The sequence below is a fragment of the Alternaria metachromatica genome (genome assembly GCF_023757995.1).
Source record: "Alternaria metachromatica strain BMP 0045 chromosome Unknown scaffold_13, whole genome shotgun sequence".
Lineage (NCBI taxonomy): Eukaryota > Fungi > Ascomycota > Dothideomycetes > Pleosporales > Pleosporaceae > Alternaria > Alternaria metachromatica.
The window spans coordinates 740438-765280 of record NW_026055504.1 but is presented as its reverse complement, the minus strand read 5'-3'; the positions used below and the strand labels follow the sequence as shown (position 1 = coordinate 765280).

General features: G+C 53.8%; 8 protein-coding genes across 8 annotated transcripts; 5 read left to right on the top strand and 3 right to left on the bottom strand.

The window, feature by feature from the left end:
• Positions 1-479: 479 nt before the first annotated feature.
• J4E83_006280 (uncharacterized protein) lies at positions 480-1863 on the top strand (the record flags this gene model as incomplete). The annotated part of the gene is made up of 2 exons (XM_049333194.1): positions 480-488; positions 535-1863. 2 exons carry the CDS (start codon positions 480-482, stop codon positions 1861-1863), a joined length of 1338 nt encoding a protein of 445 aa, XP_049187884.1.
• A 2373-nt stretch (positions 1864-4236) lies between these two features.
• J4E83_006279 (uncharacterized protein) lies at positions 4237-5923 on the top strand (the record flags this gene model as incomplete). The annotated part of the gene is made up of 5 exons (XM_049333193.1): positions 4237-4288; positions 4380-5065; positions 5106-5318; positions 5366-5785; positions 5837-5923. 5 exons carry the CDS (start codon positions 4237-4239, stop codon positions 5921-5923), a joined length of 1458 nt encoding a protein of 485 aa, XP_049187883.1.
• Positions 5924-6720: 797 nt separating this feature from the next.
• On the top strand, positions 6721-10052 carry J4E83_006278 (uncharacterized protein; the record flags this gene model as incomplete). The annotated part of the gene is made up of 2 exons (XM_049333192.1): positions 6721-9021; positions 9072-10052. The coding sequence occupies 2 exons, from the start codon at positions 6721-6723 to the stop codon at positions 10050-10052; spliced, it is 3282 nt and encodes a 1093-aa protein (XP_049187882.1).
• A 373-nt stretch (positions 10053-10425) lies between these two features.
• On the bottom strand, positions 10426-13079 carry J4E83_006277 (uncharacterized protein; the record flags this gene model as incomplete). The annotated part of the gene is made up of 6 exons (XM_049333191.1): positions 10426-11529; positions 11626-11983; positions 12033-12236; positions 12285-12415; positions 12467-12629; positions 12757-13079. The coding sequence occupies 6 exons, from the start codon at positions 13077-13079 to the stop codon at positions 10426-10428; spliced, it is 2283 nt and encodes a 760-aa protein (XP_049187881.1).
• Positions 13080-13544: 465 nt separating this feature from the next.
• J4E83_006276 (uncharacterized protein) lies at positions 13545-13823 on the top strand (the record flags this gene model as incomplete). Its single annotated transcript, XM_049333190.1, has 2 exons — positions 13545-13641; positions 13690-13823. The coding sequence occupies 2 exons, from the start codon at positions 13545-13547 to the stop codon at positions 13821-13823; spliced, it is 231 nt and encodes a 76-aa protein (XP_049187880.1).
• A 589-nt stretch (positions 13824-14412) lies between these two features.
• Positions 14413-15126, top strand: J4E83_006275 (uncharacterized protein; the record flags this gene model as incomplete). Its single annotated transcript, XM_049333189.1, has 1 exon — positions 14413-15126. One exon carries the CDS (start codon positions 14413-14415, stop codon positions 15124-15126), a length of 714 nt encoding a protein of 237 aa, XP_049187879.1.
• Positions 15127-16708: 1582 nt separating this feature from the next.
• J4E83_006274 (uncharacterized protein) lies at positions 16709-20593 on the bottom strand (the record flags this gene model as incomplete). Its single annotated transcript, XM_049333188.1, has 1 exon — positions 16709-20593. One exon carries the CDS (start codon positions 20591-20593, stop codon positions 16709-16711), a length of 3885 nt encoding a protein of 1294 aa, XP_049187878.1.
• A 1297-nt stretch (positions 20594-21890) lies between these two features.
• Positions 21891-24192, bottom strand: J4E83_006273 (uncharacterized protein; the record flags this gene model as incomplete). The annotated part of the gene is made up of 5 exons (XM_049333187.1): positions 21891-22376; positions 22433-22814; positions 22873-23700; positions 23757-23850; positions 23907-24192. 5 exons carry the CDS (start codon positions 24190-24192, stop codon positions 21891-21893), a joined length of 2076 nt encoding a protein of 691 aa, XP_049187877.1.
• Positions 24193-24843: the final 651 nt, after the last annotated feature.

Genomic DNA, 24843 nt, shown 5'->3' with positions numbered 1-24843 from the left:
CCGGCTGCACTACTGCGCGCTGGGACTCCATTTGAGGAACACCGTTCCGACCCTTGAGACGCACCTGAACACTGTTCGAGTAGCCGCGAAGGCTCGAAACCAGCACCACACGGTTAGAAACATGCTGAGCGGGGCTGACATGTCGGACCCGTTAAGTAGGATAGTTTTCGCCTCAGTCATGAACCTTTGAACGGTTTGGCACGCTCTCGCACTATCGGAAGCTTACATTCGTTTGCATCCGGACTATCTGTTTCCATTGTGTGTCCACACGTTTCCGTTCCATCTTCAACTCTTCGGTCTTTCTGCTGTGCAGGTACTGAGAGGTTCTGCATGTCTGTGACATCGCCTTCGATTCTACTCCAGCTGGACTGTTGATGTACTAATTACTAATTTTCTTTTTTATCGTTTCCGGTTCTCACTTCATCAAGGATTCCATTATGACTAGAACCCGATCGTCCTGGGTACCAGCCCTGCTGCTCATGAGTGCAGTACGTATGTCATATCCTTGTAGAACTCTTCACTGACCGCGTATAGACGGTCACTCAGGCAGTACTTGATCTTCACAATACTCACATACGAACCGAAGTCTCTGGCAGACGTATCGACAACTTGGTATCGGGACTCGACTGGCAACGACGGGATACAGAAGCACTCAACGTACCTGCTGCCGAGCAAGCCAGTGCACTGGACAATGGAAACATCGCCGCCAGGCTTGCACAGAACGGCCTGGACGCAAACGCCTTGTTGAATGGGCTCGCGCAAGGCCAAGGACAAGGCCAAAGGAGTGGCAACGGAGACATCAACACGAATGATGTCGGTGGAGACCTCGCAAACCAGATCGCTGGTGGAGGCTCTCCGAGCGTTGGTGGCATCCTCATTGGGCTTGATGGGCAAAAGCAGAGTCCATCGACAAACCAGACCAGCACCCCGCAGCCGCAGGGCCAGAGTGGTGCGCAAGGAACGTCACAGGGTGCCAACCAAGGAGCAGGAGGGGACATCAAGTCGAGCGACATCGCCGGGGATCTTGCAAACCAGCTGGCCCCCAAACCCGGTGCTAGTCAGGGTGGCAGCGCCGACATTGCTGGAGATCTCGCGAATCAACTCGCACCGAATGGACAAGGCCAATTACCATCCCAGTCTGGAGCACCGCAAAATGGTAGCAACTTTCAAACGATTCAAATAGTTCAGACCATCGTTACTCAACCCAATGGCCAGGAGATTGCGGCAACGCTGGTTGAAGCAGCGCCACAGGGAGCAGCCGAAGCGACGCCACCCGCTGGAGAAGCGCCAGCAGCAGCATTGCCATCGGCCCCAGCTGAAGCGACATCAGCATCATCACCACCAGCCGGAGAAGCCACTGCCATATCGTCATCAACCGCCGCAAAAGCACCAGCTGAAGCATCTGCTTCATCGACGGCAGAGGCAGAGGCAGAGGCACCAACTACGTTGTCTTCAGCTAAAGGGGAAGCGCCAGCAGAAGCAGCACCGGCATCTTCACTAGCCAAGGGAGAAGCATCAGCTTCGTCATCCGCTGCCGGAGAAGCCTCAGCTACATCGTCGAAAGCTGCGGCCGAGGCACCAGAGGCAGCCACTACATCATCATCATCATCATCATCTGCCGCCGTTGAGAAGCCAGCAGAGGCCTCCGCTTCGTCAAAGGCGGTAAAGACAGTCTTTCCCGCTGGGAAGTCAGCTTTGCCAAAAGTGACTCCTATTCCCTGGACGAATGCGCCTTCCCAGATGGGTGGTATGGCTGCTGGAAACTCAAGCAGCATGGGTGCTAAGGGGGCCGCTATGCCCGCTGCTGAGCCTATGCAGACAGCCAGTCTAGCGGAAAGCAAGAACTCTACTGTACGTTGTTGAGTTATGTTCCATTCTGTACATCGCTAACGCTACCGCAGGGTTCGGAAGCCGCCATGGCACCTGCAGCTGCTGTAACTGTGTCGGCCGGATCAGAGCTCGCAGCTGGCGCTCAAGGTGCTTCAAACTCCACTTCCACCAGTACTGCAGCGATCGACTCGGCCAAACTTACAGCCGGAGGTCTTGCTGCAACGACAACAACTGCAGTAGGCATGGCAGTCACAGTCAAAGCCGATGGAAACAGTACTGCTGGAGTTGCCAGCGCTTCTGGTGGGGGTGGAGCAGCAGCCGCGGTTACTGTTGTCGCCGGCTCAGGATCTGGAATGAACAGCACTGCATCCTCGGGTGGAGCAGCAGCCGCGGTCACTGTTGTCGCAGGCGGAGGAAGCAATGGGACCGCCGCCGGCCTCGCGGGAGCTACAACTACCTCAAAAGCTGCGGCTGCAGTCACCGTCGTCGCAGGATCTGGTGGTGCAGCCGCTGCTACGGCAGCTTCTCAATGCAACTGCGCTTGCATGTGTCCGGCAGGATCTTTCCCCATGTCCGCACCACAGGCCCAGCCCTTCCAACTAGGATCCATGAGCAGCGCGCCAACAATGAGTCAAAGCACCATGCAGACTGTCGTGGGCAGTGCGGTAACAGTTGAGGCCGGGGGTTCACCACCCCCTGGAGCACAGCAGGCTGCTTCGACCAGCTCAAGCAGCACCGTAGCTATCGACTCGGCTACACTGACTCGGCCTGGCCTTGTCGCAGGAACTACGACGAGTGCGGCTGGAGCGGATGTTACTATGATGGCTAGCGGATCTGCTTCTGCTTCTTCGACAGCTGCGACATCATCTGCAAGTGTCACACCATCTGTCGAGGTATCGCTTGCATCGGCAACTTCCTCCTCCCCTTCTCCAAGAGCAACAACAAGCGCGCAGGCTCAGAGCCAAGTCGCAGCCGGCGCGCCTGCGCCTACGCCCGTTGAAGAGCCCCTACCTTTCGATATCAGCACTGTTGCGCTACAGAGTCGTGTCACGGTGAATCTCGGAAGGAGGTTGGTAAAGCCGACGCCGGAGGTTCAGGCAGCGATGTGGTGGTGGTAGATGTCTCATATTTGGCAATATCCAGATCTCTGTGCTTTGTTAGTTTCTAAGTTATATAGTTGATTGTAGCAGTTGAGCATTGAGTGTTCCTGCGAGGTAGTAATGTTGGGAGAATACAAAGGTGTGGATATGATCTTTCTTGTGCATTGCTGCTCGTGTCTATGGGTATCATCTGCCGTCTGTATCTGCCGTCTGTGAGGATAGAGTCAAAATACTCCTTCCTCAGGATTCTGTCACTTCTCCACCTCCCTCCTGTACTTTTGCCTTTTTGTTCTTGGCCTGCTGGCGCTTCGAGATTGGCTTTTCAGCCTTGGTCTCGTGCAGAGGAGTGCCCTCTAAGCTCTCGCCTGGCCGCTTGCCGTTCTGGTTCTTGTTTGCTTTCCCCTTCGGATCTTGCTTGTCCTTGCTCTTAGCCGCAGAGCTTTGCGCTGGCTTCTCTCCACCATAGACAATATCTATGATGCCCTTGAAGCTCTGGCGCTTCAATCGCGCATACTCGACTACACTCCTAGGCTCCTTTGTAAGACCGTCTTTGCCTCTTTCAGTGCCGAGTCCCCAGACAGAAGCCAGATTGATGACATCGCTGGGTGCGCGTATGCCTAGCACGCTCTTCGCTTCCGAACTAAATATGAGGCCCCGACCACGGGTCACGCGTATGAGCTGTGTCGCATTGCTAATCAGGTTGCGCTTTGCGGCCGGGTCGCTCGACATGATACCCTGGCTGTAGCATATTTCGATCTTAATACCACGGGATATAGCTGTCCCCAGCGTAGGGAACTTGAAGTGGGACTCAAATCGCCGGGTCAGGTCGAGTGAAATTATGTCTACGTCCAGACTCTGACATGCTTGCTGGAGGGTGCGGTCGTCTGTGGGTCGCGCGGCTACGAGGTCATATTGCTGCTGGAGTTGTGGTATGCGGAAGTTGGAGGCCGAGTCGGTAAGGAAGATGTTGCATCGTCGTAGAATGCGCATGCGTGGAGGGACCGGGAAGGGGAGTTTTGTGGGTACAGGCGAACTCTGGTTGAGCAGCGCATTAGCGATTGAAAAGAGGAAGGTGAAAGGGTCGCAGTTTCCTCGACGTACTATATCAGTCGGCAGTTTCCCCGAATAGGTGTGCGTGAGAGCAACGACGTCGTATCCTACTGCACCGCGTCAGTCCACCGCCGGCGCATTCAACTACAACTCGAAGAGCTCACATTCGTCGAGGAAAGCTACTGTGCGCTGCAGCTCGCGCGTCGCGTCCGTCCAGGGAACATTCAGGTCGTGAAACATGGCTGCACTAGCTAGAATGACTACTGCAGAGGTGGAGGGAGAAATGCGGCAGCGCAAGCTAAATAATTGTAAGTGAGATAGAAGCGATCGTCATCAGCACCTGGGCCCGCCTGCCGGAAAAGCTTGGCCCTTGCCTGGTACTAGTCTAACGCCCACAAGCCATCCTCCACCACCAACACGAGCAGCCAGAGCTCACTACCGCCGACACCCAGGCACCCCCGCCCAACCAAGAGGCCCATCGCGACTACCGTGACGGCCCTCTGTCGCGCCTTCCTCCATACCCGCTCCTTGCGCTCGCTGTCCTTGGTGCGCTTGCAGGCCTTGCCCTCTTCTCCCAGGGTCCCGACCTCCTCCGCTTCTTCACCCCACTATACGACCCCTCGCTCGATACAACAGCCCCTTGGCGCAGAGATCTCAGTACAGACCTTGAAGAACGCGCAAAGTGGAATTCCACAGATCTCCCGGAGAACTGCTTTGTTGTCCGAATGGCGTTGAACAACAGTAGCGGGGCTACAAGCCTCGCTCGCGTCTACGCCGATGTCAACGCGAACATGCCTCGGTCGTACTGGGACTACGACTCGGTGAACATCTCCTGGGGCGTGCTCGAGAACTACGAGGTCGTCCGCAAGATTGGCCGCGGAAAGTACTCGGAGGTCTTTGAGGGCATCAACGTGGTTAACTACCAGAAATGCGTCATCAAGGTCCTCAAGCCTGTCAAGAAGAAGAAGATAAAGCGTGAGATCAAGATCCTGCAGAATCTGTCGGGTGGCCCCAACATCGTCTCGCTGTTGGACGTGGTGCGCGACAACCAGGTTAGTGACGGCTCCGACTGGATTGGCGACTGGGTACTGAGGCCCAACCGCTGCCGCGTGCTTGAGAGAAAAGCTGACCGGCGATCAACAGAGCAAAACACCCTCGCTGATATTCGAATACGTCAACAATACCGACTTCAGGAGTCTGTACCCTAAGTTCCAGGACTACGACGTGCGATACTACATCTTCGAGCTGCTCAAGGCCCTCGACTACTGCCACAGCAAAGGCATCATGCACCGTGATGTCAAGCCTCATAACGTTATGATCGATCATGAGAAGCGGAAGGTGGGCACATCCTATCAGAGCAGAGGAGCACAGCTAACGAGTACTAGTTGCGCCTAATCGACTGGGGTCTAGCGGAATTCTACCATGCAGGAACCGAATACAACGTCCGTGTCGCGTCACGTTACTTTAAGGGCCCCGAGCTACTAGTCGATTTCCAAGAGTACGACTACTCGCTTGATATGTGGTCGCTGGGTGCCATGTTCGCCTCAATGATCTTCAGGCGGGAACCATTCTTCCACGGCAACAGCAACTCTGACCAGCTCGTCAAGATTGCCAAAGTGCTTGGAACGGAGGACCTGTTCGACTATCTCGACAAGTACGACATTGAGCTAGACGCCCAGTACGACGACATACTTAGTCGGTATCCCAAGAAGCCGTGGCACTCGTTCATCAATGCCGAGAACCAGCGCTTTGTCAGCAACGATGCGATTGACTTCCTCGACAAATTGCTGCGATACGATCACCAGGTACGTTCTGTCGTATGTAAAGATGCGGTGTCAAAGACTAACATGTATCAGGACCGACTGACTGCCCAAGAGGCTATGCAACATCCTTACTTTGCGCCCGTCCGACAGGCTGCGCAGCAAAACAGCACCGCGGCATGATTGAGATACCCATTCACGTAATTAGACTTTATGTAATAGCATAAAAGTTACAGCAACGAAATACTCGGTCTCCCATGTATCTGTTCCAAGTTTATTGTGGTTGGAGACAGAGCTGAGGTGCCGGCGTACAAGCACAAGGCGCACATCACGGAGCGGCAGTGCATAGGGCAAGGTGCTAGGTATCGTTCTTGTATAAGCGATGGGGAGCGCAATGGTACATCGCAGGCGCATGGGAGCAAACAAAGCTCAACAAGTACTCGGCTCAATGCATATTGGGGTGTTGGTGGACGCTCATTCTTGCTAGAAGTGTCTTATGCTCACGGTAGTCAATGATGAATCTTTTTGTGACACACCTATCTCTGACTCGACTTGTGCACCTCACCTGGTTGTTTGCTTTTCATCGCATATGAATCATCGTCGGACATTTCCGATGTGAGATCGGAGAGCTCCTATCGTCTGGTAATGACTGTGTCCCGTCATGACTGTGTTTTATGCAGTCATGGAGCAACACGCATGGCTCAATGGTTCGTCGTCGTAGGCGGGGTCCGTCCGAGCTCCAGGATGTGGGGTGACGCAGGCCGGACTTGGACGACTCACACCCAGGCACTTTTTTGTTAATGTTGCCCCGCACCGCGCCCACTACACTGCGCGCCGCCTGCAGACGAAACCTCGATTCTCAAATTCTTGCCAGACGCCCATTGCAATTGAGACGGCCAACCCGTAGCCTATCGCGAACCTACACGCCGCTTCACGCTGAGCGCGTGCTCACCCACAAACACCACTACTCGACCGCAACCATGGCGCTCAACGCGTCCTCCCACAACTCGACCGGCGAGAAGACGACGCCAAACACTGCGCCGCCGCCCGAGCTCAGCGCAGACGTCAAGAAAGACATCCTTGGCGCTGCTGAGAACGAGGCTACCGGCCAACATGCGCCTGGCCGTGAGAACGACAAGGGCGTAGAGAAGAAGGAGAAGTCCGCCAAGGAACTCGAGAAGGAGCGCAAGAAGGCCGAGAAGGACGCAAAGTTCAAGGCAAAGAAAGCAGCTGCGGCCGGTGCCTCAAAGGATGTCGCCGCTCCAGCCAAAGAGAAGAAGAAGAAGGGCAAGGAGGAGGAGCAACTACCAGAATACGTCGAGGAGACACCCAAGGGCGAGAAGAAGAGGTTGAGGCCACTAGATGATGTTTACACAAAGGCATACATACCCAAGGTCGTCGAGTCGGCATGGGATGCATGGTGGGATTCCCAGGGTTTCTTCAAGCCTCAGTTCGCCGAGAACGGAGACGTCAAGGGGCCCGGTCACTTCGTCATTCCCATCCCCCCACCCAACGTTACCGGAAAGCTACACTGCGGACACGCGCTCGCTACGAGTCTCCAGGATGTCCTCATACGGTGGCATAGGATGAGGGGGTACACCACCCTGTACCTGCCCGGTTGCGACCACGCTGGTATCGCTACACAGTCCGTTGTCGAGAAGATGCTCAAGCGGAGGGAGAACAAGACGAGATACGATCTTGGGCGCCAAAAGTTCCTTGAGCGGACTATGGAGTGGAAAGAGGAGTACCATCAGCATCTCACCAACACCCTGCGCAGAATGGGTGGATCGTTTGATTGGACACGCGAGGCCTTCACCATGGATGAGAACTGCTCCAAGGCTGTTACGGAAACCTTCGTACGCCTGCATGAGGATGGCTTGATCTACCGCAGTAACAGATTGGTCAACTGGTGTACGGCTCTCAACACGGCTCTTAGCACACTTGAGGTCGACAACAAGGACCTGGCTGGACCTACCAAGCTGTCTGTGCCTGGGTACGAGAGGATGGTTGAGTTCGGTGTCCTTACTCACTTCAAATACGCCATCGAAGGTACCGACCAGTTCATCGAGATCGCTACAACACGTCCCGAGACGATGCTCGGTGACTCCGGTATCGCTGTTCACCCCAAGGACGACCGTTACAAGGACCTCGTCGGAAAGAAAGCCCGTCACCCCTTCATCGACCGTCTCATGCCCATCGTCGCCGACGACTATGTCGACCCCGAGTTTGGTACCGGAGCTGTGAAGCTTACTCCAGCGCACGACCCCAACGATTTCAACCTTGGAAAGAAGCACGGTCTTGAGTTCATCAACATCTTGAACGACAACGGAACTATGAACAAGAACGCTGGTCAATTCGAAGGCGCCAAGCGTTTCGATGTTCGTTACACCGTCGTTGATGCGTTGAAGAAGGCGGATCTTTTCGTAAAGACGGAGCCCAACCCCATGAAGGTCCCCATCTGCTCAAGATCTGGCGACGTCATCGAGCCTATCATGAAGCCCCAATGGTGGATGAAGATGGACAGCCTGGCTAAGCCCGCTATCGAAGCCGTCGAGAAGGGCGACATTAAGATCAGGCCCGCCACCTCCGAGAAGGTCTACATGCACTGGATGAACAACATCCAAGATTGGTGCTTATCCCGACAGCTTTGGTGGGGACACCAGATCCCCGCGTACTTTGTCGAAATAGAAGGTCAAGCGGGTGACCGAAGTGAGGACGAACTCTGGATCACCGGCCGGACAGAGGAAGAGGCGCGGGCCAAGGCAGAGAAGAAATTCCCTGGCAAGAAGTTCACGCTATCACGGGATGAGGATGTCCTTGACACATGGTTCTCTTCCGGTCTGTGGCCATTCTCCACCCTAGGCTGGCCCAACCAGACTGCCGACTTAGAGAAGCTATTCCCCACATCTGTTCTCGAGACCGGATGGGACATTCTCTTCTTCTGGGTTGCTAGGATGATCTTCCTCTCGCTGTACCTCACCGGCAAGGTTCCGTTCAAGGAGGTCTACTGCCATTCGCTCATCCGTGATTCGGACGGCCGAAAGATGTCCAAGTCGCTGGGTAACGTTGTAGACCCTGTTGATATCATGGATGGTATCACTCTGCAGAAGCTACACGACCAGCTTCGCGCTGGTAACCTTGATCCCAAGGAGTTGACTAAGGCGGAGAAGTACCAGAAGACAGCCTTCCCTCAGGGTATTCCCGAGTGCGGTGCTGATGCGTTGCGCATGGCCCTTGTTGGGTACACCACAGGAGGAGGTGACATCTCATTCGATGTTAATGTAAGTGATCGTCTTAACTTGTTCACGACGTTCTATGCTGACTATATCAGGTCATCCACGGATACCGAAGGTTCTGCAACAAGATCTACCAAGCCACCAAGTACGTCATTGGACGTCTGGGTGACAACTTTTCACCACGAGAGAAGGTCACAAAGGGAGGCTCAGAGTCACTACCTGAGCGGTACATTCTGCACCAGCTCAACGTCGCTTCCAAGAAGATCAACGACCACTTGGAAGCGCGCGAGTTCAGTCTGGCTACCCAAGCCGCCTACAAGTACTTCTACGTCTACCTCTGCGACACCTACATCGAGAACAGCAAGGCCATTTTCGACGAAGGCAGCGAAGAGCAGAAGGAAAGCGCGAAACAGACGCTCTACACCGCCATTGAGGGAGGACTGAACATGATCCACCCCTTCATGCCCTTCCTCACCGAAGAGCTATGGCAGCGTCTCCCTCGCCGCCAAGGCGACTCCACCCCCTCCATCACCATCGCGCCCTTCCCCCAATACAAGCCAGAGTTCGAAGACGAGACTGCAAACGCCGAATACGAGCTCCTCGTCGACAGCGCAAAGGGTCTCCGTTCCCTGACCGCCGAATACGCCATCAAGGAAGGCGCATCCACCTACATCAAGTCCCTGGACGACTCTACCCACGCCACCCTCTCAACACCCACCTCCCTCCCCTCCATCCGTTCCCTCGCCGGCAAGACCGTCGCAGACATCAAAATCCTCTCTCCCACCGACTCCATACCCTCCGGCTGCGCCGTCTACACAATCGGCACCGCCGCGACCGCGTATCTCGACGTCAAGGGCCGCATTGAGCTCGACAAGGAGATTACCAAGGCTCAAGACCGCCTCGTCAAGGCGAACGAGACGATTACGCGCCAGAAGAAGATTATGGATGATGAGTGGGAGCAGAAGGTTAGTGATGCGGTCAAGGAGCAGGAGAAGGAGAAGCTGAGGACTGCGGAGTTGGAGGCCAGGAATTGGGAGGCGAGTATTGAGCAGTTCCAGAAGATGAAGATTGAGTAGATGTGTGGCTTGCTAGAAGGGGGGATCTCGTGATTTCGATGGAGATGTATTAGCATAGAAACGATCACTACGACGTAAAGCAAAAGTGCCAATGGATGAACGCAGATTCGTGTTTTGAACAAATTGGAATGTTTTACACTGGCTGCACTGTATCTTTGTGGAACTACGCATAATCTCTCTGTTCCGACCCCTTCGATTTGCAACCTCATTTTCTCCCATCTTACTGTGGTGCAATCCTACTTCCTATCGTAACACTGGCCCATGAATGAAGCCCATAGGTATACACGTGAAGAAACGAACGCCTCGAATCCAAACCCATGGTATGTTCCTTCCTTCCTCTCTGCCCTAGTCTCCTCTCTCCTCAACTCCCCATCTACGAAACAGCCTTAACCTCCAAAGCGCCATTAGCGCTCTCCTTGACCATCTGCACATCCCCACCCGCACCCGCACTACTCTCGTTCTTAACCATAGTAGGCATACTGACGCTCCTACCCTCACCAAGCACCTCAGGCCTCCACCTAACCAGCAATTTCTGCGCACTAGGTTTCGCCCTCTCGTTCTCCGTCCACATCTCTGCCAGGATATCGACGACGATCTTGCGAACAGGCGGACGGAACATGTACAGGTAGTGGAGTGTGTTACACGCCAAGTCGATGCGCTCGGGGTCTTCGGCCATCTTCTTGAGGCGCACCAGGATGCTGTAGTCGATGGCAGGTATCTCGGAGAGGAAGCGGATGATGATTTTGTCGGTGTGTTCGATGTAGGGTAGAATGCCGTCAATGAGGCGAAGGGCGCAGCGGTGGTAGTTCCCTGGTGGCTTCGGCGATGTGTGGTGGTTGGAGGAACCGTTTGTAGCGGTGTCTTCGGCGGACTCGGCGAGGACCATGTCGTTGTACCATTCTTCGTTGAGCCATGAGATGGCGACGTCGATGCGAGACTTCCAGTTGTACAGTATGTACTGATACAGGCCATCTCTTACCGCATCGCTGATGTGCATATTGCCCTTGGCGTTCTTAACGGCGTATTCATCTTTGATGCCTTCTTCCGGGTCGTCTAGGCCAGCGCTGGCTCGTGTAGCTAGCCGAGAGAGTATAGTGACCCAGGCGTCTCTGTTGTAATCGGTGGCCGCAAGTCGGTTGAAGCCGCCTTTAGCGACTTTGCTCTTCTGTGTCTCATCTACACTGCTCAGCATGCCGAAGGCTCGATGTACGGTCATGTCACCGTACTTCTGGACATCCTGTTCTGATAACGGAGGTGCTTCGGGCAGCTTGTAGGGTGCTAACGCGGTTGACGGTCCGCCTTGTGAGGAGAAGGGATTCGAGGGGATGCCATCGAGCTTGTTGATGAGTTGTTCAGCGTCTTCGGGCTCGAAGTCGGGCTCGTATTCTTCTTCGTCTTCTGCGGCGGCGGTCGGTGGGGGCTGTACAGGGCGACTGGGTGCGGTCTGTTTGAGTGTCTGATAACGAGCGCGGACGGCCTAGATGGTGTTAGCACGGCCATGACTGATACCTCCAATAAAGCCCGAACCGTGTAGGCCAACGTGAGTATGAATTGGACAGGGAACATCACATACGTTGATAGCTTGTTCAAGCTTCTGTGGGTTCACCGACTGCAGAACAGGCACGACTATCCTCAGCAATTGCTCGGGATCCCTGAAGTTTTGTACATCAAAGTTCGCAGTGCTGCCCTCAGCGTTCAGTGTGTATAGTTGTCGCCAACTCACTTCACCAGGCGGTAGCGGCTGGACGGATGGAGTGCGACTTGGAGGCTCAGCAACCAGCCGTTGCCTCTTTGCCGGGTCAAGACCATCAGTAGGCTCAACCGGCGCTGGACGTTTACGGTTAGATTCATCGAACACTTCAATCCGTGTACGATGCATGCGTTCGAGGAACTGCTGTATCCGTCCGTTGATGGGGTTATCTGGGGAGTTTCTACGTTTATGAGCATCAGCAGTACTATCATTCAGTAAGGCAGACATACCTCTTTATGATGTTCACAAGCAGTGCCCTTGTTGTGCGCTCAATCGACTTCATGATGACCTTGTTCTTGGGCGTCATGGGCGAATTGGCGAGCTTGAGAGGGTTGAAGTTGAAGACACCGTTTAAGATCTTATTTGCAACATTTGGGCGGCGGTGAATTAACATGCCCAAGCTGTTGAGTGTCGCAGTCACAAGCAAGCCGTCACTAGTCTCTGTTAGAGGCATCCCAACAGTCTGCGACTGTCTATCTAACCTGTGATCTCCGTGTATGATATCCAGCAACCTGTCCAACAGCCCGTGTCCTTCAGCCTCGAGGCTCGCGTAGGGTATGAGGGGGTGGTCGCGGGATACGAGGGAGAGGGAGATGTCGTTCGGGTCGGCGCGCTGCGAGGGATCAGATGGCTGTCTATACATTGGGTAGAGTGTGGTATTTACCCTAGGGTCCGTAACGCCTGGTGTCTGTACCAGGACGACTTGCTGGAGGAACTTGACGCAACATATCCGCACACCGGGCGCAGCTGCATCCATTCGTCGCAAGATGTTGGACTTGATGCCGGCCATGAGCTGCCATTTCTGGGCATCGCTGGCGTCGGAGACACTGACACATGCAAGTATAAGAACGTGTTCGCTGGATTGCAATCATAGGCATCTGGCAAGGGGACTTCAAGATGCGCATGGCATATTTGACATGGGGACTTCTATCTGATGCCTGGGATGTCACTTACATGTGTCTGTAAACGAGCGGGTACACGCTGGCAGCCGCCTGAATGGCGCTCTTGATGACGCTCTTGTCTTCAACATTGTCGAGGTAGGCTTTCAGGGTAGCCAACACAGAGGGCGCGCTGTTCTGCTTGACGTCTTGGGGCCATGTTGGCGACGCAAAAGCCTCGGCTAGAAAGTCGGCACCCCAGCGCTGTATCTCGATGCTCTGGTCTTCACTGTAGCCGATGATGGGAAGCACGCCCGGTATGATGGTAGGATAGTATCTACCGTCGCCTAACGCGAGCGACCGGGCGGACTCCATCTGCTGTATCGTTTGCGAACTCATGGCGATGGCTGATGGCGAGTGCACACGAGACGAGCTTTGTTTCTTCGAAAGGGTGAAGACAAGTGACGCTGCCTCACGCGCGCACGGCAGTCAGACTAAGAACGCGACAAAGCCCGGTATCCGACGTCAAGGGCGCTCCCATTCCCAGCAAAGCTAATAATCAAAGAGGCGTAGAGAGCGTGGAGAAGCGAAGGGGGGTTGCGCGACTGGTGTTGTTGACTACAGCTGCGGGTGGTGAGTGACGCGGAGTGTTCGCGGCAGTGCCATGATGATCTACGCCTGGCCGCCAAGGCCGCCTAGCGTGGTGGAAGTTCACCACCGCGGCGAGACATTGGCGATTCCCCGCAAAGCAGTGAGAGTCTCAGCACGCCAACATGGGATAGTAAGTGGCATTGCGCATGTACTTCGAGGGTGTATGCTAACGTCGACAGCAAACCCTTCCGCTCGACCTACTATGACGACCGCATGCGGGCATCGCCGGCCCTGCTGCGAACCCGCGCGCCGTACCTGATCAAAAACACCATCACCGGCTTCGCTATCTGCACCCTGGTTGTTGGCATCTGTATGGCACACGCCTTCTCTGCCTAGAGCATTGACTAATTGCGCATAGACACATACACCATCAATGCCATCTCACAGGATGAGTTCGAGGATGTCATCGTACCGGACAAGCCTCTAGACCGAGCCGCACAGCCACTGGGCACCACCCAAGCACTCCAGCAGGCAGTCGAAGCGCGCAAGTAGCGAAATACACGACCTTGTATATTGGTGTATAAGAACATGGGCATTGGGCTGGCGCTATAGGATCATTCAGGGAATACCACTTTTTAACCATCTGATCTTGTTCGGCCCACAGCGTTGTCTTGAATTGGTTTGGTATTCCATCGCAGTCATTCGCAGCCATCAGGTCACTGCCCGTGTTTTGTGCCTTCCACATGCACTTGCCTCTCGCTACCTAACGCTCACGACTCATAGATTTATGGTTGCGTTTAATGAGTGCGCCTTGGCTCTGGATCCTTTTCATACCCTGGGCCGTCTCCCACGATCACTGTCGCCTGACCTTGGCGAACTCAAAGTTCGGTATAGAGCCATGTGGATCTGGTTCAGCCAACAGTAGGTGCTCTACTACAACGCCAATTTACGTATGATGTATTCGCAACCTACGAGCCTCATGGTTTCAGTCATCACTGAGTGCAGCGTGACCACCTGATGGTGGCAGCGTAAAGAGCGGTAGCATCCATAAATTAGCTGTGCGCCTGGAAATTTCTTCTGTATGACTTTCCTCAGACACATATAAGACTTCCTCTGTCTATCTTACATCCCATCGCTAGCTATGGCTTCTCTTACCACCACCAACGCCGACCTTGCTCGGCTGAGCGCGAGCACCGACAGCAGCACTACCATCGACGAAGCCGATTTGAAGGCCTCCACCCGCGTCCAACGAAAAGATAAGTCGTCTGTTAGGCGCTGGTTCAGCTTTGTTCGTAAAATTGTCTCCCCCCAAAACACACGAAAGCAGTCAGAGTGTTCGACATGCGGGAAGAAATCCGAGGAGTCTCTCGTCCAAGTCTCCCCTCCCAGAGCATCATCCACCATCGCCATCGCTCCCTCCAGTACTTATGAGGAAGGCATCGAAGGCACAACGAAGGTGGACCCGACTGCCTTCCTGAGGCCTGTTGCGCGGTCCACATCTGTACCCGCATCCCTTCGTCGCTCGGCTCCCGCCCCTGCCTTCGCAAGTTCTTATCTCGAGGCAATCTCTGAAGAACCAACATACTCGTCGACACATCCATCAGAAATCGCCGAAACCGTCAAAGTCGTCGACTCCACGCCACCCAAGCCGGCAAAGGCCAAACGCAGTCACGGCCCCCGCAAGCCAATCATGATTACCCCCGACCTGATCAAGAAAATCGAGAGGGACAACAAGAAACGCCAGGGACCGCAAGTTCGACGGGCTGAGGTGAAGAAGAATAGCAGGGGCGCTGTTGCCTCGGCGTCTGGTGCGAAGGGTGTTCGTGCCAACCCGATGAGGTGGTCGCAAGACTAAGGGAAGGACGAGGGTCATCGGGAAGGGTGATATCAGGGTATTAGCCCCATATGGGCTTAGGAAATGCGCATACTCAAAGTCAACGCGAAGGTGTGACGTAGGAATGTTTCCTGCATCTTGCTTCGCTAGCACACAGCAATACTTGCGAGAAGCTTCGCATTACCTCTTTGTTTCATACATCGTTTAGAATCAATACGCGATATCTTCGAACACATCGCACTTCACTCGCAAGACCTATAATCTTCATACACGCGCAGTCGTTTGAGACCCTGGTATATGCTAACAGTCGCTTCAAAATCCCCCAGGTGCTAGGCACGAACTCGAATTTTTCCAGCCATACAGATAATATCCAACACTTTGTGCGCGACCTTTGCTGACTACAACGTTGATTTCCATGGTAGAAAGCTTTGCAATACCACACCCGGGCGACTACAACGGCGCCCAACTCTTTCGTCGGCTCCACATCCCACATTTGTCAGCTCCAACCTATCCATTCAGCGCATCCCTATTGTATACTGCCTGGATGCGATACTCCCCCTTCCAGGTTCAGGCAACGATTTCCAGTCCCAATATAGTCCTCGGAGTGGTTCTCCGTCCTTTGAGAGTAATGAACCAAACAATCATAGGCACAGTCATGGCTTTTTGGATAAAAGCTCACATGCTTTTCACATAAGAATGGCTTCAACTCTAGCATTTCTACAAAGCCCATCCAACCCATCCAACAAACCTCCCATCATCCCCTCACATTCACCCACACAAACAACCACAAAAATGGCACCAAAGCAAACCCCCACCTTCCCTCCATCTTCCAACAAATCCATTCCAAGCCCACGCTCAAATTGCGCATGGGAGATCAAAGTACGACAAGTCCGTGAGAACTCCCCCGTCTCACCCTCCCTCCTCTTCGCCACGCCAATCCACTCCTTCACCATCACACCAAAGCGAAAACGCTCGCCAAGTGAAGATAAAAACAACGTCAAAAACGAGGACAAATACGAACAAGGACATGAGCAGAGACGTGTTGCCAAAGTCGCAAAAAGGGAGGCAATACCAGACACAGCGTACGATGCCGATGACGAGGGTGCAAACAACACTGAAGAGATATCTCTGCCAATCATAATACCCGATCCTCACTTCTGGTATAGGGATGCGACGGGGCAAAGCCATTACCAGGAGTTTTGGTACCCTGCAGTACCTCCACAAGAAAAGCGAGAGAGCAAGGAAGTGCCTTGGTATTACAAGCCCTCCCCGCTTCTCGAGGGTTACTGGGGTTCCCAGTACCTAATTCTTGCTGAGAGGCAATGGAAGACGGCTTATTCAATGCATAGGACGGGTGAAGAGGATATGAAGATTAGTGTTGGAAGACGGAAGAAGTATAAGGCAGGAGAGGGGTGGGCAGTGGCAGAAAAGAACTTGAGTCTCGAAATTAAGGATAGAGGATTGCCGAGTTTGGCAGAGGATGAGCATTGGGGTTGAGAGAAGTTGGACGACAGTGTGATTGAAGATTTTGAATAGCTATTGGAGAATTTGTCGGAATAGGGATACCATTACCACACCATACCACCAGCTACCTGACTCTTCCCTAAACCATTTCCTGGTCCCCTACTCTCTGCTTCTCCACACCATCTACGTTCTCCTCCCTCCCTTCCTTTTCTCCTTTAACCCTAAACCCCACACCAGGCACCCTACTCCTCAACGCCAAACTACTACAAACCACAGACACACTACTCAACGCCATCGCCAAACTGGCCCAGACAGGATCAAGTCTGATATGCTTCCTCCCCGTATCTTCCATTGCCATACCGCCTTCCATGCCAACACCGTTATGGTGCATGTCCATCTGTTTGCCTCCGGTGGTGATGGGGAACAAAACGCCTGCGGCGATGGGCATGGCGACGAGGTTGTAGATGAGCGCCCAGCCGAAATTGAAGTATACGCGACGGAAGACGACGCGGGAGAGATCGAGAAGGGTGAGAATGGTTGTGAGACGGGAGTTGATGAGGATGAAGGAGGAAGACGAGAGGGCAATGTCAGAACCAGAGCCGATTGCTATGCTGAGGTCGGCGGTGGAGAGAGCGGGTGCGTCGTTGATGCCGTCACCTACCATGGCGACAGTTGCGCGTTTTTGCTTCTTGTCTCTCTGGGATAGGAAGGGAATGTTGAATACAGATTTGTGCGGCTTGGTGAGGGTCTGCTGAAGGTACTTAATCTTCTCAGCCTTCTGGTCTGGAAGGACGCCGGCGATAATGTTGGATGTCGGGATGCCGACTTGCGCGCCTACAGCGTTGGCTGTAGTTGGGTTGTCACCAGACAACATCCAGACGTCTATGCCGCGTGCATGTAGGGCTGATATGACGCCTGGTGCCTCGGGGCGGAGCGGATCCGCGATGGAGAAGCTACATGCGAGTCGCCAGGATGACGCAGGTTGAATTTCAGTGACGGCGAGTGACAGGGCCTCCGACGTGTTGGATGGCTCGGACTGCTCTGCCACACTTTGCTCACCAGTTCGTGGTAGAAACAAGGCGACTAAAGCGACCGAATCTCCCTGCGACTTCCACTTCTGCAGTGATGACGCGTCTTCGGCGAGGATAGGGACGTTATGATCAGCCATGAAGCTTTCATTACCAATGATCGCCACGATGTCTTGTCCATCGACCCTGAAAGTGCCCTTGAGACCCTTGCCAGGGACCTCATCGACGTTGACTGCTGTAGGTGTATTGTGGGTCTCCTTATTACAGAAGGAGACTAGCGCTCGAGCGATAGGATGATTGCTGTTCTCTTCCAATGCCTTGACAATACCCAACACTATTGCAGCGTCCTGGCCGTTAGAGAACTTGTGGTTCGTGACTGCTGGATCGCCACCCTGTGTCAAGGTGCCAGTCTTGTCAAAGACGATGCAGTCGAGTGAACTGGCTTCTTGGAAAGCTTCACCACCACCGCGGACCAAGATGCCGTGTTTGGCGGCCAGTCCACCTCCCACAAAGAGCGCAGTGGGTGCGGCTAGTCCGATGCCGCAAGGACAAGCGATGACGAAGACGGCAATGGCAAAGCGAAGAGACCAAAGCTCCCAACCGCCAGCAGATTCATTCTTCCAGTCGTTCGGTATTACACCAGTAGTACCAAGGATGAGCCAGACAAGCCAGGTGGCGATGGCAACGGCGATGACGAACGGTACAAAATGCGAAGTGATAGTATCAGCGACGCGTTCGACCGGTGCGCGACGTGACTGCCCTTCACGCACAGCATGAATTATCTGATCCAACATGGAAGTACCCGATACTGTCGTAACCTTGATCTTGACGGGTGAACCTTTATTCACTGTACCGGAGAACACAGTATCACCCTCGGTCTTCTTGACCGGACGCGACTCGCCAGTCAAGCTAGACTCATCAAAGTTAGTGCTGCCTTCGATAATATCTCCATCAAACGGTGGCGAGGTGCCATTGTGGACTCGAACGACATCACCGACCTCGAGAAGATCAGTCGCGATCTTGGTGTCGCCTTTTTCTGCGTCGACAAGAACAGCCTCGTTTGGTCGAAGCTTTCCAAGCGAGGTGACAGCATCGCCAGTCTTGGCTTTGCTATACGCTTCCAAGAAACGGCCGATGAGTAAGAACATCGTCAGGAAGACTACTGCATCAAAGTAAGAGTCGTTCATGGAACCAGAAGACTTCTTCGTGGCAGCCAAGATGAGCTCTACGATTGATGCCAGGTATGCGATTGTCGTACCGAGTGAGATGAGCATGTTCATGCTGCCGAAACGGGTAAAGCGGTGCAGATAAGGGGTCCGGCTTCCTGGTCGCCACATTGATCTCAGCTCTTTCAGTGCACGCCGATGGAATGTATCAGCGGCGAGGAAGTAGATGGGCGTAGCGAGGAAGAATAATGCCCAGCTTAGCCGAGTGACGTTGCCGGCCCACATATTGCCCATGAGGTATTTGCGTATGGGATCTTTGGAGCTAATCAAGCTCATGAAGACGATGCCGAGGACGAACGTCGGAATCGCGATGAGGATGCATAGAATGAGGCGGTACAGGATACGTTTCCGCTCTTCCGCATGCATCTCGCGCGCGCGCTCTTCCAGTGTCGGAGGGTGGAAGACCGAAGGCTGGAACGCTGGGTTGAGGCTCTTGATGGTCGAAAAGATCTTTCGGATCGTGAAACGAGGAGGGTCCGGTACATATCTGATATGCAGAATGGGTTGCTCGAGTGATAGTGATGGACAGTCGACCACAAAACTTCGCTCGTTCTCAAACGCTTCCTGCAACCCTCGGGTAATGTTGTCTGGGCAGTGGTGGCAGAACATACCATCTATGCGAATCGCGACGGAACGCTCGATGGTGTCGGTCACTGTGGTCCCTTCTTGAACAACTTGATCGAGGGTAGCGGTGTACCCGACATCCTCGATAGTTTCCTTGATCTCTGGCAGATGTTCCTTGCCTCTGAATATGATGGTCGCACTGTTCGAGATAAGGTTGATATCGACCTTCTCAATCCAGGTCAAAGGCCGTAGCGCCTGGTTGACGTTTCCGATACAGGCGGAGCATGTCAGACCTCCGAGAGAATATGTTGCCCGCCACCGCTCGCTCTGTTGCTTCGACGCGGCTACAGCTCTGGGCGATGTGGTCTGCACCTCCTCGAGCTTCTCGACTGCGACATCGAACCCACAATCTTCGATCGTCTCGACAAGCTCCTCGCACTTCGCTTTGCCACTGAAGACTATCACTCCGCTGTTAGTCAAGAGATTGACATTGACTGACTGAACCCATGGCTGTTCCTGGACTGCGTGCGTGATGGCAGAGACGCATGAGCTGCACGTCATGCCGCTAATAGATAGCGTTGCTTGGTAGACTTGTGGGGTCGCAGGTGAGTCAACAGCAACGAAGGCCTCGGATAAAGGCGACTTTGGTTCGGGCGACGAGAAGCCATCGGAGCTACCTCTGGGTGAAGTCGTGACGATAGGCGCAGGCTTGAATCGCAGCAACTCGTCGCCGTGCAAGCTAACCCCACCACCTTCTCTCTTGCACTGCTCGCACTGAGCTAGGTGAGTTTCTTTCTTCTTCATTTCGTCGTGTGAGTCTTCAAGGTCGGCAGCAGGATGTAGCCAGTGATTGACGGCGCGTTCAAAGCTAGTGTGCCACTCCTTGCTCTTACCCTCGGGGTTCTTAACCTCGATCGGACTCCGGACAGCCTTGGTGTCTTGAAACACGCTGTGTATCTCGAACCCCGCAGCCTCTAGCGAGACGGTGATGTCGTCAAGGTTGAGAGAAGCGGCGTGGCGTACAACCACTGAATGTGAAACGATGGAGACGAATACGTCTTGTGGCGGCGGTGAGAGCGCGGTGAGAGAGGCTTGGATACCGTCCACACATGATGGGCAGTGGAGATTAGAAATAAAGCATGTCGTCGTTGTGGTGCCGTTCACCGCAGGATCGCGCAATCTGGGTAACGGCGCGGCGGGAGACATGGTGACTGGTTCGCGTTCGGGGTGACCTTGGCTGTGTAATATCGACAGTGTCGGTACTCCTCAATCAATCGGGTGGATGACTCTCTTGCTCAGGCAGTGATTGATAGATGTCAGTGGGCGCCGGTTCCGGGGTAGTAGCCAACGGCTGTCGTCGCGCAATCAAAGCAATCAAGGAAGCGACTGGGCGTGGACGAAGGAAGGAACGTTCAAGGAAACACAACACGATACTGGAACCCTCAGATATAAGTGAAACCCGAATTTTCGAGCCTTTTCTGCGAAATGTGTCATTACTACCTACATTTCTGATTCATCGTCCAAAAGCGTGACAGTGGCGGCCGCACAAGTCGCGCAGTTGCCACGAGCGAGGTTGAGTGGGTCTCCGCACAAACTGCGCAGTGGCAGCCCACCCGTCTAACTCGCCGGGCCGCATCGTTGGCAAATAAACCCTTGCGCAAACATGTGCATGCAGCATTGCGTGTATGTAGAAGGAATCTCATTCCAGGCACTCTTCTTTGTCTGCGTGCTGGCTTGGCTTATGCCGTACTGGCGTCAGCGGATCTGCAGCCACGTGAAAACAAGCTTCTCGCTTGCCCCGGATTCGTCCACCTTTGGCTTCCGACATGCATATGTCTTCATCTAGATATATGGATATCAATCTGGAAATACCGACAGCCCTATGCAGTGTATCACGCGGAAGGGCGGCATCGTGATTGCGGAGGACCAATACCGGTACGGGCCATCTAGAAGGAGAGCTGTGCGTCCCGCGAAATTATTTTGTAAGCGAGTTGTACTCTAATAGGCGTGTGTAGGCAAGCGCAAAGACTCTGCGAGCGAGTGGGTCTTCATCTGAACTCCGGCCGTGTTAACAGCAGTTCAGAATCTGAAGATGCCGCGCTAGAAGCGCGATGTTCCGCAGGCGCGTCTCTTGATCGCCAAATCTTAGGCACAAAACTTCCAGAAGATGATCAGTATAGAAGACAGAGTCACTCAAAAAGCACGATAGATCGTGTAATTTTCAGCAAGAGTTTGTCAGCAGTACTCCAGTAGTGAGGGCGAAAACATCAGGGCTTGGGTCGGCAAAGTCGCATTGGGTGTGCTGCAAACAGCAGAGTCGAGTTGCTTTGGCATAATTTGGGCTCTGGGTATTGGGCTCTCAGCATATATGACGGTTGCTTTCCACAAATGTCGCAAATACCGCGCTAAAAGGAAGTCACCACCTAAAGAAACAAGGAGATGCGGCGCTGCCAGCGCCGCCTGAGGCCCATCCATCGGGCTCTCGCGAGAAGGAAATTGAAACCTAGATCCCAGCTGTGGTCTTTTTCGATCTGGTCGTCTTGATGTGCCCTTTGGGTGTGTACGGTGGTGGGTTGGTATGCTTGTGAGCATCCATCTCTTGCCCTGATGACGAGTCCCTCATGACGCCGTGTCCTTGCTCAGCGCTTGCCACCTCAGCAATGGGCCTGCCAGCTAGTTCACCCTTGGTTTCCATCGGTGCCGTCGGCTCGGTTCCTTCGTAACGGCGTTCCGTAGGGATGAAAGCATCGTAGTATCGCGGCATTATGAAGCCGAGCAGGATAACGATTATAGTGATTATGGACAAGATGAATCCGGCAATCATCATTGGGTCGTACCGTAGAGTGTGAAATTCGGGGAAAGCGAAGGAGAAGATGATGGCGAGGACGGGTCCACTGAGATAACGGAGGAGGAATGGCATGAAGGCTGGTATCGTCCAGTTTTTGCCCTGGCCAACGATGACGTTCAGGTCGCGACGGAGTTGGTTACCCTGCCGTGTTTGTTAGTTGACTGAAATGTTAGGGTCGTTTAGTTGGTTCGACTTACCGAGTAGAAGGCGAGGAACCAGAACTTCCGAACAAAAGTATTCCGGTGCCAGAAAGACGGCGCTCGCGCGGTGGGGGTCTTTGCCACTAAAACAGCAATTACAGCCATAAGGAAGTAAAAACCGATACCAGCACCGGCGCCTGCTCCGGGTCGGCTGATGCCGTGCGCGAGACTGATACCAAAGACTTGGCCGCCGAAGAAACCAACATTGTATATGACAAAGGCGGGCAGGCCGGTTTCCTCAACGATGTCTCTCCATCGGTACACGGTCGTAGCGCTGGAAACCTCGCTCCAGACGACAAAGATTAGAGCGACGTTGTTAACCCAGCGATCAATACCATCGAGGAGGTAGTAGCCGAACTCTGTGCAATATGGCAGACACCTAATTCGTCATAGTCAGTTTGCAGTTCTCAGCCAGTAAGCGGGAAGTCATTGCTTACATCAAGAATGAGAGGACGGTCAGCGCAGTAACAACGACAGGCCTCGAAGCCTTGACCATGCCAGAGTCGCAGATAAGCGTGACAACAACGTCAAGCATGACGAAAGCCGAACTGAATCCGAGCACAATGAGCGTAAAGAACAATAGAACGGCCCAAAAGTTCGCTCCGGGCATCTGCAGCACCGCCTCAGGTAATGTCAAGAAACCCACAACAAAGGCGCCGAGTCGCTCGCCATCCTGTGGCCACCTTTCAAGAAAGCCTACAACGCCAAAGACGGCGAATGCAGCGAAGTTTTCGAAAAGCACGTTGCTACCACAAATAAGACAAGCGTCCATTACGGCGTTGGCGTGTTTTGTGTTGTAACTGGCGTACGACGTGAAGTATCCGAAGCCGATACCGGTGGAGAAGAAGACTTGGCCAACAGCTGTCTGCCACACGACTCCCGAGGCGAGTTGATCGCTCCTCCAAGTTCTCCAAACAAGAGCAACACCTTCACTCGCATTAGGAAGAGACAGCGCTCGGCCAACGAAGATGATGGTGGTGACGATGGGTAGTCCCATGGTGAAGTATACGACGCGACCGGTCATGCCGACTCCACGGAAGATGGATATCCAGATCAGGAACCATACAAAGATACTCCAGCCTACAGTTGAACCGATCAGAGCTCCGTTGGGATAGCCGGTGAATGAAGCTACGGAGTTGCCATCCGGAGTGAGGCTTCCCTCGTTGATTTCTCCACGCTGTAGAACGTCTTTGTAGTAGAAATCCTCGATGCGGCCTTCCCATGGCAAGGGACTCGTGAAACTTTCTTGGAAGTATCTCATAATCCTGGCGACAAAGTAAGTATAGGCCAGACGTCGCTATTGTTTGGAAATATTGCATACCATGCCAAGTTAACAGTAAAGTACTGAACCACGAGGAAGCTGACGATGACAGGTCCCATACCAACTCCTTTGAGACGGCGGTTTATATTATTGACTAGCGGCAGATGGTCAGTTGGTGGCCATACGTAATCAACACAACAGCTGTCTTACATGCAATCACAGTACCACCACGGTACGCTTGACCAATTGACACTTCCAGGATGAGCGCCGGGATAGCAATGAGGAAGACGGCCAGAAGATATGGAATGAACCATTGAAGGCCATAGTTGTTGTACAACACACTCGGGTACCTGAGCAAGTTTCCTTGTCCTGCGCAGCCGCCCATTGCAGCGAGCAGGAAGGCTGCTCTCGAGGGCCACTGGTCACGGCCATCTTCGCTTTTCGAGGCTTGAGGCGCCAAATAGCTGCCTATCTTTCGCAGGAATCGCATCGCCATCTTGTATGAACAGCTATATTGCGAGAGTTGAAGTGAGGTGTAGAAGGCCGGGCCTCAACAAAACGGAAGTATCGGGATAGAGCAACGATCCCAAATCGACCCTTCTTCGGGAGACTGTGAAATGTGGGCGGACCTAGCCATTACATGTGAGAAGTGAAGTACTTTTGTATTCCGTTCAGAGCAAACGCCCCACTACGTCCGCCAAGATCGTACCAGTCTCTTCAAACCCACGTTCGGTTGCTGTTGGTAATGGGTTGCGATTTCCCTGCATTTCCCAGTTCACATCGCATGGTTGACCCACCCGATCCTACACCGGGGGTACGACTACGGCAACCCCGACGTTAACAATCGCCATGACACAAAACAAGCTTTTCCTGCAAGATGGGTTTTCTTGCTCGCAATTCACAAAACCTCATGGGACAAGAACATGGTTTCCAGTGGCTCGGCGGGGGCCGCCGTTGATAGCCAAGCTTCCGCCGGGGAGGGTGTGGAGAAAAGCTCATCGGCAAAGGCCTGGCGTACGTAAGATGGTTGGGGTCGAAAGTATCCCGACAAATCATATTCTGTCTACATGCCGAGTTCCGCGTGCCAATGCTGGGCGTGGCTCGGTTCCGCCGCAGCTGTCACGTCACGATCGCTCCTTCTTCCGCA